The 13,453-nt window shown below is 29.4% G+C and overlaps 2 protein-coding genes across 3 annotated transcripts in view; one reads left to right on the top strand and one right to left on the bottom strand.

Annotated features, from left to right (window-relative positions):
• Positions 1-2,459: 2,459 nt before the first annotated feature.
• On the bottom strand, positions 2,460-8,048 carry LOC113398064 (ADP-ribosylation factor-like protein 3). The gene is made up of 5 exons (XM_026636640.2): positions 7,908-8,048; positions 7,574-7,834; positions 7,105-7,237; positions 5,651-5,754; positions 2,460-2,567 (listed from the first exon to the last, which is right to left on the bottom strand). Exons 1-5 carry the CDS (start codon positions 7,911-7,913, stop codon positions 2,523-2,525), a joined length of 549 nt encoding a protein of 182 aa, XP_026492425.1. The 5' UTR covers positions 7,914-8,048; the 3' UTR covers positions 2,460-2,522.
• A 426-nt stretch (positions 8,049-8,474) lies between these two features.
• The window catches only part of LOC113398066 (H/ACA ribonucleoprotein complex subunit 2-like protein), a 167,251-nt gene continuing 162,272 nt past the window's right edge, over positions 8,475-13,453 (top strand). Inside the window, exons 1-2 of one of the 2 annotated variants that reach the window (XR_010309647.1) lie at positions 8,475-8,814; positions 9,056-9,342. Coding sequence is in view for 1 of the 2 variants with exons in the window: in XM_026636641.2 (XP_026492426.1) it covers positions 8,576-8,814; positions 9,056-9,287 (471 nt within the window). In the remaining variant the exon portion in view is untranslated. Of the gene's footprint in view, positions 8,815-9,055; positions 9,678-13,453 lie in introns of those variants that run through there. The other variant, XM_026636641.2, reaches the window with a different exon arrangement.

Here is a 13,453-nt window from a genome sequence, read left to right as displayed (position 1 = left end):
AACTTTGAAAGATGTTCATATTCCTAATTGAGTGTAGATTAAAATAATTCTCTATTTATACTTTATTTGGTGATAGTTTAATTTCGAATTTATATTTAAAATTAATTTAAGCAAGTCGACTGATAATTTGTCTTAATTTTATTATAATTTTGCTGGACATGGTGCTAAAATTTATATATACACGTCTTCTTTGTCATATTAATGGACATGTGTTAATATGTGCATTTAATGTCTTTTGCTTACTTTATATCGCAATTTTTCTCAATATCCTAGCGAAGAAAGCGTATCGCATATGATGACGCCTAAATGTTAAATAAACGTCGCTTTATCGTTAGCAAACCGATCTATACGATCTCATAAGGGACGTTTATCGTATCTGTTTCAAAATTATGTGACAGTTTAATTTAGCTTAGAATACAGGTTTATTTTTTAATTGAAGAAGATTTATTTGCTTAGTATCATTATTGGCGCGAAAATCATTATGAGAATTTGAATAAATCTGTGATTTTTTTGACATTTACTTTCAAATATCGTACGGTTGGTAACATTGCGTTCCCCGCCGCCATTTGCATTCTCTTCGAGCTATACCAATGAAGCGTCCGTCACATAACCGTCACTAATATGATTATACGCTTTCTATATAATGTAATTATTTATAATCCTAAATATTAAAAAAATGTGAATTATCCATTAAATATTAGTATTAAATATTTTTTATAAATGCAATTGACATTTATACTATTATAATGTAAATAAATAGTTTTTAGTGTCGATGGAGAGATTATAGCTTAAATAAAAGACGAACTATCTATTTGTAAATGTTTTTTATTATTTTTTAAATTGGAAGAAAAATCTAATTTAATCTAAAACATCGTGCTAAAGACTTACAATAAAATTTGTACATTTTATTTAAAACTTTAAATTGTGCTTGACGTTCTTGCAGAAAAAACTTTTTGGATTACAATTATAATGAACGCGAACTAAATATATTGCTATTTTTATCTTACTAGGCACAATTCGTGTGAGCATAGCAGAGCATATCGCGAGCTCACTCGGACAGTGCGGGCCATGTGACAAACTTTATAGGACATAAATACACTTTTACATCGACGTTAATGAAAAAACTCTTAAACTGAAACATATCTGATATTCACACTTGCTTGATATTTAGTGATAGATTTAATTTACTTGCCGAAGGAATACTGAATCAACTAAAAAATTGTTGACACTGAACATAGCGCTATTTTTGTATAACTAATACTCAAAATAAATACCATTAAATATCATACTGAGCGCGTAGAAGGCACTAACCAAGGAATTATTATCGACAGCGCTTCTTTGACTTGCAAGTCTTCTCAGAAAAATAATTTATTAAACAGTATTTTAATAGATTACAATTAAAAAAAAAAACATTATGTATTTATAATCTTTACATGATTTGATAAGATGGGTACAGTATTAAAATAAACACTTAAAATGAAAATTTTGACTCAAACGTTTGAAGGTATAATATTTTATATCTGTTATTAATAATGTATAATATTTTTAAAACAATAATATTAATTTCATAAAATTATATAATACAAAAACCTGGACGGACTATTTTAAATACTATACAGTGTTTTGTGCTCTTTGCTTCGTAATTATTTAATTGACTAGTTCAAATAATTTTATAATATTCATATTATTAATAAACGTGATCACAGCATTATGAGTTCAATGAGGTCAAATAAAAAATCGTTAGTAAAAAATTACAAAACTGCCAATCCAAAAATAACAATAAAAAGTTACCTTTGATATCAAAACATATTTACAACTTTTCTGTTTTGCTGTCATCTTTTTTGCCACGTGTTATACAGTTTTTAATTCGTAGCAAAATTTTCTTCGTTTAGAAACGCCCAATTTCCCCTTAGGCCGAGAAGGTCCGGGCCTAATCTAACACTTGGTAATATTTTTTTATTAGGCGCCTTCTCTTCATACCCCAATAGATACATAAAAATTCATACAAAACGTTTACGCTCATGTTCATTTTCACATTCAATACAAGGGTAAATACCCATAAAGAGATTCGATTATTATTAAAAAAATCAGTGAGTAGGTTAGGGGGGGGGGGGTTGTTCCCCTCATAATCTATATCTATAGTAATATTATAAATGTGAAAGTAACTCTGTCTGTCTGTCCGTCTGTCTGTCTCTCTTTCACTACCAAACCAATGAACCGAATTTGATGAAATTTGGTATGAAGCAAACTTGAACTCCAAGGAAGGACATAGACTACTTTTTACCTAACACATGACAACCAACCCCTAAAACTCGAGCGTAGCCGCGGGCGACAACTACTACAAAATAAAACATTTAAGTCATAGTTGTAAATACACAAATGGAAAATATCAGTATTTCCGCGAATGTTTCGATTACGTCATCGAACTTCGTTTATTCCACGTTTATTAATAACAGTATATATACGTCTTAATTATTATATTAATAAATTATAGAAGATCAATTCAGCTATAAATAAAATCGTTATTTTTTAGTCGGCATATTCTTACAGACCCACTCCATGCCTTCCTGCAAAAAAGAAAACATTTCGTTTTATTATATAAATGTTTGTATGCCGACGCGTCGCGACGCGTCTACATACAATGTAACCATCTATACATATAATAAAATTGAAGTGTCTGTTTGTAATATTAAAGTAACTGCGTTTTACTAATCGCATATGTATGTATACACGGTACATATACCGAAATAACATTTTTTACAATTTTTGTCTGTCTGTCTGTTTGTTCCGACTAATCTCTGGAACGGCTGGACCTATTTTGACGGGACTTTCACTGGCAGATAGCTGATGTAATGAGGAGTAACTTAGGCTACTTTTATTTTAGAATTATATGTAAAATAATAATAAAGTCATGCTTTTTTATTAAATTCAAACGCGCACGAAGTCGCGGGCACAGCTAGTCTATTGTATATTCCAATCGAAGATAAACAAACCTTTGATTTGCTAATTAATAAAAAAAAAAATTGATTCAAATTAAATAATATATATCTAAATTTTTAATACGACACTATTGCGCTTAACTACTTATATCCACTTTAATTTTACATCCAAAATTCCGAAAAAAATACTTCGTCGACGTCCAAACGCCATTTTTTCACACATCCATACTAAATAATAAAGTTCTCGACCGATGATATCGCGCCATTTCGATGTCGAATATTGTTTATTTTGCTTTTGTCCTCCTGAGGTTGGAATAGAGTACACATCGTCTTTACCGACGTGTGTGAGTGACAGGTCATTTATTTATCAGCACGTGTATTATATTTCTAAATTATTCGGTAAAAGAAATATTTAATATGAAGTAACTGTGTTACAATGGAAAGTTTATGTCTAAAAGACATCCTTCCAGCTTACCTAGCATAAAAAAAAATATTAACCACATATTTTAGTTCTTTTACTTCATTATAAATTTAAAAAAAAATGAGATACGGGGAACCTGTTAATTACGAAACAATCGTAGTAATCGTAAAATCGAGTTGAAATGGCAACACCGATTGCGAGACTGTATAATTCAATTGTGGGAATAAGTTTTAAGCTGACCAAATTGGCTTGCTTCTGTCAGAGAGATTGGTGGCGGCTCGTTTGTACGCAATCTCTAAACAGAAAAATGACAGAAATAAAATATAAATCTCTTTCTCTTTGATCAGTTGAAATGAACGAATCTTTTATTTCTCAAATTATTTTATGTATTTCTTTATGGACAGACTCGAGTTTCCATTTTCATAATATCTCGATTCCGTTACATTCACAATATCAATTAAATTAATTGCATATATACTTCACACAGAAGTTATACAATTAAAGTTGGCTTAGTACGAGTTTTTTTTACTCATTCGATAGCGTTGACGTTCAATGCGATTTGCATGTAATCAAAAATCTGAACACACAGTTTGTGATTTTGAGTATTTTACGTCGCCGTTAACGAGCATCGAACAACGACTAGCATTCGAATTTCGAATGTGACAACCAAAGCGCTCGTGATTGGTTGTTTCCGGTTATATTCGGGCGGCAATTTTGGCAATTTGAAAATTAAAATTTACGGTGAAGAGATACGAGTAATATTGCACTAGGCGCAGAGCTACTATTTAATATTATTTCAATACTGGTAAGTAATACACACCACAGTCGTGTTATGTTACGCAAAACCTTGGATTTCGCTTACTATGGATTAAGACCGCGCATAAAGCAAACTGCTAATCTTTGACTTGGTTTTGCAAGTAAATCAGACTCAAAGTCAGAAATTAAATATTCTATATCTACCTTATATTATAATTTCAATTGTTGATTTCGATCAAAAACAAAAAAAAATAAAATTATCAGTGAAGAAATAAAATCACGAAAATCTTTTTTAATTACACTCAAATAGTTACAGGTTTTAGAAAAAAACACTGAAATACACAATTACCGGTCGTTTTAGATAGAATTTAGCATACGAATTAGATCACGTATTCACGATCTATGAGGGGCGGGTGAGGGGTGCGCGGGTGAAGTATGAATTCGGTGGCTTTATACGCGCTCTTATAGTCGTAACCAAACGATCAAACGTAACGTAAATTTGTTCATCTCCTCGAACACTGCGGTAACTGTTTATTACGGTAATTTTCTAAATTTCACAGCATCGCTTGGAGGAGTCTAAGTCTACCAGGTGATCTCAAATTCGTTCAGATATTATGTACAAAGTCTAAACAGACTTGACATCAATATAATTTTATTAGAATATATCACTACTAAACTTTCTTGTTCGAAATTAGTATTTAAAAAAAATACTTGTAGATATTGACCGATTTTTGTGTAAGTTCATAACTACACTAAATATCAAAAAAATATTAACGGAGACTCTATAGGCTCTTTTTTACTTTACTTTAGGAGATTTAAAATCAATATACTGTTAATCTAGCTTGCTTTAAAGTTTTAACTAAAATTAAACATAAAAAGAAATATTACATAAAGAGAATACAAAAAATAAGACGTACGCCATTCCTTAAATAAGAAAATAATATTATATTTTATACTATTTATATAACGTCACGTACAGAACTATATAACGCATTACGCGTCTATTTATTTAGCGTGTTCTATATTATTACTGTAGTAAAGTCTCTTTTAGAACTAATAGTAAAAGTAGTAAAATTGTCTATGTATAAATTTCATTGTCTCTGATTTAATTTTATTATGGCTACAATGACTATGTTAGAATACTCTATGGCAGAGGTATATGTAATAGTTATAAAGCAGTATGTATAAATAGGTAGTAACTAAGAAGATTCAAGAACTCAAAAGTAATACTTCTCACTCATATCCTTCAGACGTACTTTCAAATAACATAGATCTTATCAGACATTAAAATAATCCCATAGACAATTACAAATTCTGGTAACTAATTAGTTGTTTGGATTATGTGAAAGACGATATGGTTAGAAAGAATTTCACTTGTGAGATGACGTCCGACAGAGAAGTATGGAAGAAGAAGACATGCTGCGCCGACCCGAAATAAAATTGGGATATGGGCAGGAGGATGATGAATTAGTCATTTTCCTAACACATTAAAATATATAGTACGAAAATATAATAAATATTATAGAATACGTACCTTAATGCCAGTTCCATCAGTAGCAACACAAGCTTGAATCTGCCAAGTGCGGTCCCTGATTAAGTGCAATCCGAGGAGTTGGGCTACTTCGCTCGCTGGTAGTGCTTCACAGTAATAAAATTAATGTATAAAAATTCAAATTTATTAGAAAATTTATGCAGCAAAGGCACTTTAATAGCATTACGTAGACCATGGATCATCTAGTAGGTACTAGGTACTCATTGTTCGTTGATTTACAACCCGCCCCAACTTAGCGCGGGAAAAATATTACGCCATAACACGTTTGCCAAACTTTTCGTCGGTACTGTGATAATGCGTAGTAAAGCACGACCGAGTGTTTTTTCACGCTTTTATTAAATTATCTCGTAATATTTCTAAATCAACCAGTTCGAATTGCGAAGCGTAAACCGACTTTGTAAGTAAAAGAAAATACTTTATCAGTTAGTTTTTTTGTGAAAGTGAATTTTATTAAATGATTTTATAAAATTTACTAAAAAAAAAAAAGACTGACCTCCTATATTGTACGGATATGTGTATGACAAAAAACAATAATGTTACCATATCAAAATATATTAAAAGAATCGGCGTCATCCAAACAACGCATTTTAGCTTTCTCGACACGACATATTACCGAAATCAAATTGCAAAGTATAAAAGAAAATTTTATTACAATAAATTCATATGCTATATATTTATAGTGTAACCCTATTTTCGTCCCAGTGATTATAGGACGATAGATGCACATAAAAAATCGATTATGGTCTCATTTTGAAGAGCTCCAGCCGTAGATGTGCAGAAAATTAAAAAGGTTTAAAAATATAGCGGAAAAATGTTACTGGTCGGTTAGCAAGCGGTAGCACCGCTGTATAAGAAAAAAATTAAAGTAAATTTAGTATCGACAAACTCTAATTCTAACTGAAATAATGTATACTATTTGGCATTATAAATTTCATTTAAATAAGATTTCATCACTCAAATGAAATTAAAAATAAAACAAAACCTGTCGTAGATTTCGACATACCTAAAAAATCTTTTGAAAAAACGCGAAGTTTCGCGGGTGACCCACAAGTTAATATTAATAAAGAGCAATACTATGTCAAATAATTGAAGCGTAAATTATATTGTAGAAGGCGAGTCTCTGTGAAAATCTCTGATAAATGTGAAAAAACATAATGATACCCAGGTGGGTATTATACCCGGGCTTAGGTAGGAACACAAGTTGGTAAAAATCAGTGTAGTTATTCATTTTGTTTCATTAATTGTTCAATCTATTTATTGACTTAAAAAAAAGGGAAGGTTCTCCCCCATGGGATTGGGAACATTTCTTCAGTGCCAGTGTCTATGGTGGTGACTGTTGACCACTTACCACCAAAAACCACCACAACTTAAAAAAAACTCATTTTTTATTATAATACTAATGTTTTATTTGTAGTTTTGGACAAAATTCAACCTACCTGAAGCTAAATCTTGCTTGTTAGCATACACAAGCAACGGTACACCTCTTAACTTATCATCCTGCAAAAGTTCAGTCAGCTCTAGACTAGTCTCCTCAAGACGCTGGTGATCAGAACAGTCTACAACGTAGATCTACAATCATTAAAAAATATGTCATTATTCTTAAAACAATAGTATATTAGTAAAGTTTGGAATTTGTAAATAGTAATTACTTTTTATTAACATTTATTACTTTGAGTCCAGATATTATCACAAATTTTGATGGTATGGTAATTATTATTAATTAATGCCTGTTAGAAGATCTCTTTGGCAGGCATTAAATAAAAATAAGAGGAAGGATCATCATAATTTTAAATTGCCTCACTCACTCACAAATCATCTACCGATACATTCAGTATTTAGATTATTGACACACAGATAAATAAAAATAATTAAATATAGTGAATAACAATTTATGTCAATACTCACCAATATATCTGTATTTTCGAAATAATTCCTCCAATAAGGTCTTATCTTTCTTTGTCCGCCTATATCCCAGACATTTAATTTAAAACCATTGGATAAAACCGATTTTATATTAAATCCAGCGGTCGGTGTAACATGCGAGACATCCTCAGACGCTAGCTGTCTCAAAATCGTAGTTTTACCAGCATTATCCAAGCCAAGTAACAACAAACGCAGCTCCTTTTCAGGGTTCGAACGTAACTTTTTCAATATACTCAAAAGTCCCTTAAAATTAAATTCATTAACAAAAATCGGTTATAAATTATTAGAAATATTATAATATATCCACACCGCTTACCATCATTGAAAATCTTAAAATTAATCGACTTATAATAGGTTCAATAAACCGAATCCAACATTGTAATTAAAGTTATATTAAAGACTATTATATTTTATTTGCGTAATATAAGTTTGTTGTCCTATGAACGTTACCATGGCAACGGAAATCGGAATGTGACATTTTTGTTTTGGCAAAACGTTACTACATCATTGCCAAGTAATAAAATAAATTCAGGAAATACAAACAGAAACACGAGGACTTTATAAACATCCAATTTAATTTTAGATATACATTATTACATATAAATAGAAATAAGTTTTATAGATTATGAACAGTGTAACAATTCAAAATCAGTCTAAAAATTGAGTACTAAATTTTTGCTGTACCCTAATTCCATGATTATTCATTTTATTAAGTCTATTTAGTACATATTTTTAAAAGTCATTCATGACACGCTTAATTTAAATCTTGCTATTTTATTCAATTCTTAGTTTAATGGCTTTTAGTTGTGCGCCAGTTGCCTCAGCTTATTTAAATTGTAAAACGATTATGTCATTTGTCAATTATATATCTGTTTATTCTGTCATCAATGACAATTGTCAAATAGCATCCCGCAACTGCACGTGGTTACAGTAAAGTATACTTAATATAGCCTATTAAACAAAACACAATTAAATAAATTTAAAATGGGTAAAGTTAAACAAGAACCAGTAGACCAAGAAGAGCAAGGTGATGTTAGTATTAAAAGTGAGCCCCAAAGTTATGACGATAAAGTAGAACACTGTAGTATTATTGCAAAACCGATGGCGTCAAAAAAACTCAGTAAGAAAATTTACAAACTAATCAAGAAATCTAGCGGACATAAAAATTATATCAGAAACGGTTTGAAAATTGTACAAAAACAGCTTCGCTTAGGAGAAAAGGGGTAAGTTTTTAGGTTATAATGTTTATTCTTACTGTTAAATTTATGCTGTATGTATCCCAGTTGGAGAATGGAAAAGATTCTATGTCCAAATAAAAACTTTTCCTTTTTTCATGTATTATATACTCATATGATATACAGATTGGTAAAAACAATGATGAAATGAAAATTAAGACTAAAACTCATCCAAGCTCTATGTAACTTAATAGAACACCTTGTAATAAATATATGAAATCTGTTTCAGGATAGTAGTGTTTGCGGGTGACATATCTCCAATTGAAATCATGTGTCATTTACCAGCAGTGTGTGAGGAGAAAGATGTCCCATACTGCTACACACCAAGCCGTAAAGATATCGGCTCAGCCATGGGAACAATGAGAGGATGTATCATGGTACTCGTAAAGGAACACGATGAATACAAAGACTTGTTTGATGAAGTTCGAGGTGAAATAAAACTACTTGGACATCCATTATAAATATAGCTTAGATATAAGACAGATTTTACTATTGTAAGAATTGAATGATCATAACGTTATGACCAACTTACTCATCAGTGATATTTCTGGAGCGCCTAATCCAGTCTTCCAGAAATATGATAAGTGCAACCAGATGGGTTAATAATAATAATATAAGACTAGAACACAATCTTTATTAGTTTTAAGATGTGATTTTTTCCATATAAAGAGTTAGGCAAATCATCCTGTTAATAATAACAACACTATCATTTAAAAATATAAAAACATTACCTATTAGGCATATAAATGGTTAAAAGTAAACAGCCCAGTTTTATACAGATGATGTGAAATAGCATTTAGTTATTGGGTATTTTTGTAAGTTTAAATATAATTTGGTATAATGATATACTTCAGTTGTTTTTTTATTAACATTCCTTTGACCAGAATTTTTAAGTAATTATGCTTCTTCAACTATTTTAACTTTTAATTTCACTGTCAATTAATAAATTCATATATTTCAAAGATCTTAATATTTTATTTTTTTTTTTATACTTCAAGCAGTTTCTCATTGAATGAATTTAATATAACAGGAAAAAGGTATACATGGAATAAAATAAAAAAAAAGTATCCATTACACATACATTTATTACACTTATTAAAATCTAAGGATACATAAAAAATGGCAGATTGTCTTACCGACAGTGAAGATTGGCAAAATACTTTAGGTACTTTAATTATGCACTAGAATACTAGGGCGTCTAAGCTAGAATACTAAATTAGCTTCAGAATAGATTTCAGTAGATAATATGTATATGACTAGACTAAATTCTAGTGTTCTAGTCTCTGTATATTCTTAATGTATTTTCAGATCAATTCTGATCTAATTAGTCCCTACTGAAATCTACCTGTTAATAATCTATACTAGTAATTGAAGCAATTTTTTGATATCTCCTAGATGAAACCATATATTGCTATTAGGAAGTTCCTAGTAACTTCTACAAAAGTATGGTTTTCTTGGATTACGGACATTATACATGTTGAAGAATCTATAAATTTAAAATTAATAATAATTTAAATACTCGTTATGTGTCAGGTAGCCGCTTTGTTTGCTTCATAGAAGTTGGTCATCAGGTATATAAAGTAGTTTGAATCGTTTCTTGGGATTAAATCTTGGTTCATATTAAATTTCATCAATCCGGTTCAGCAGTTTCGACTTAAAAGATCAACAGACAGAGAGACCGAGTTTCTTTTGCATATACCATTTAATAGTCATTATTATTTTAAAAACTAAAAAAATTACTAATATTTCCGCAGTACTGTCGAAAAAAGTTAAAAAATTGATTAGGCTACAGTCCACTGAGTAAAATAAATGTGATAAAACGTTGATCAACTGTAATTTATACCTGATTATAAATGAATATATTTTAAAGCATCAGCATATAGAAATACATGGTTTCCTCTGAGAGAACTTAAAGAATAACCCTGATTTTAGTGCACTGTCAATGAGATCATACTTTTTTTTCAATAAAGTGTAGGAAAATAGAACTGACTTTTATTTATACGCAGCTATTATATTATTCGCAAATTTTAATGAAATTTAATTTACCTTAAGAAGCAATTGCACATTTTAATAGTATATTACCATAATAGACTTGTCTCAAAAGTCAAAATAGGTTAACAGATAAAAAAAACAGTTAACCTCTTTTGAGATTTTAAGTTGTTTACATCCAAAATTTGTATTTCATTATTAGCTCTTCATTTTTAATAAAAATGTGCAACGCTATAAAAACTAACGAAAATATTAATTGTGACTTTTTGTACTCCGAATTCTTACCAAGTGATAAATATCTATAAAATAGTGTCTAAGTTATAGAAATGTAGCGGAATTGGATTTTTTACAGCGTTTTCTTTATGTGCTAAAAAAATACAAAAATAACCTTAAAATTATATAACTTTAAAATACATAATAATATCAATAGTTTGTTTGCTATTTCTGTGTGGTAAGTCCATAATGTCGTAATTTCCAAAGTTATATATTTTTTATATTATGATATTAAAGTGAAAATTTTATTCTTTATTCAATTTGTTTATCCTATAATGTTCTATGAGTAAATAGCCGTGAGTGAAGAAATTTAAATTTTATTTCATTACGAAATTAAGGAAGTCATGTTGTGCGTGAACAAAAAGATAAAATCGTGCTAAGAATCAGTACAGACATTTTTCTTTACACAAAATATACATATTTAAATTGATGTACCATTTATAGTTTAAAATACACTAAATATTTTAATAGGGAAAATAATAAATGTCGTACAAAGGATTATTTTATAATTATAATTAATTTATGTAATATTATAAATTTAAAACTATTCGATACACTAAGCAATATTATAAACAATCAATTCTCAAGCAACATTATACCTATCTGTAATCATTTGTAACTAAACTTTTAATTTATTTGCAAAAATTTAAACATAAATAAATTTAAAAAATAATATTTTAATGACTAATAGAAATCGAATCAGAAAACCTTGTCCTATTAATCTTAACACATGTAAATAAATCAAATGTTAACCAAGTCAGTTACAATAGACAACAGATAGAACTCTTTGGTAACGATGGTTTGACCATTCTAATCACAGTTCTGATACCTATCACAGACTACCTACATCACCCTATGGCCTATAGCAACTTAATGGAAATAATAAATTTATTTACAAAATATACGCCTAATCAACCGTACAAGCCGATACAAAAGTAGACAATCTTATCATAAAAAATTGAATAATCTTATTAAAAACGCGTACTTTAAGGTGTTTTAAAAATTAAACTATCATACTAATAAGACCTGCGGGCTTAGATAAAAAGCATTCGAAGATCATTTTCGAAGCGACTCATCCACAATCGACGAAATATTCGTTATTTTGGTAACAATGAAAATAATAATATATATTCGCATATTTAAGTCGTAATTTATTTTGGAAACTTGTCAAAAGTCAACGAACAATATTGAACAGATTGATCATAGACCAAATGTTAGGTGCGATGTAAATTCAGTTTAACAACCAAGAACTTTTTGGTTTTCATTTTACCCGATTCCTGGAATAAAATAGCCGCCATCTTGGCAATGAGTCACCCAATTTTCAATTGATTAGGTTTCGTACAAATTATTGTTATGTGCTTATACATTTGGTCTTAACTGTAATTAAACCAATCAACCTGTAGATTTGTCTATGCCCGCCGGATCTTTATATATATATAAATCGAAGTCATGCTTTACTTTTAATGTATTTTACTTATGCGATTAAAATCTTACACTACATGATGAATAAATGATGTACAAAAATATGAGCCGTGTCAATATTGCTAAGATTAATACTATTTAATTATATATCAAACATATCTTGTCTATGAATACTATTATTAATGATAAATTAAATATATATGTATATATATTTAAAATGTAGGCTTAAAGTTGTTTTTAAGAATATTTTTTATTTATTAAAGAGACAATTATGGTAACACTATTTAGCCTTTTCAGTAATATTTATAATTGTATTACTTACTAGAGACAAAGGGGGGTAAAAAAGTGACAGTTACATTTTTTTTCTTAGAAATACTTTTTATATATGCGAAGTCTTAATTATTGCGGAAAAGTGCGTTTCTATTGTATTTTAAAATTCGGTCACATTACTTGTACGAAATTTTCAAGATTTGAAGTTATATTATAAGAATTATCAAGCGTTACATTTACCTATATTATTTAATGTTATATTATCAACTAAAGGTTGTAAAATAGATTATTAATTGTAGTAACAAATACTTACATTTAAAAAAGTCAGTGTCATTACGACAAAATATTCTTTACCTGTCTTGAATGCTTTCTTGATAATCGTTATCACATTTTAAATGAGTTTTTGTATAACCATTGTTAGTTGGGAGAAATATTTAAAAGTTCTTTAACCGTATCTCTTCTTAGACATAGCTAATGGCTCGAATTCAAACGGTTTCATGAATGTATTCGAAATTTAAAATTGTATTTTTAAATATCAAGAGCGTATTTTGGATTTTTGAATGAATATAGATCTATTCACTAACGCTAGTGCGCCCGTACACGTTAAATTATTGATGTTCATTAGTATTGAGTGACGCTCGAGCTTACACTTAAAAGATGTATTCAAGTGCGT

The sequence above is a fragment of the Vanessa tameamea genome, chromosome 24 (assembly GCF_037043105.1).
Source record: "Vanessa tameamea isolate UH-Manoa-2023 chromosome 24, ilVanTame1 primary haplotype, whole genome shotgun sequence".
Lineage (NCBI taxonomy): Eukaryota > Metazoa > Arthropoda > Insecta > Lepidoptera > Nymphalidae > Vanessa > Vanessa tameamea.
The sequence above is the reverse complement of the archived record's forward strand: the minus strand, read 5'-3'. Positions and strand labels throughout refer to the sequence as shown.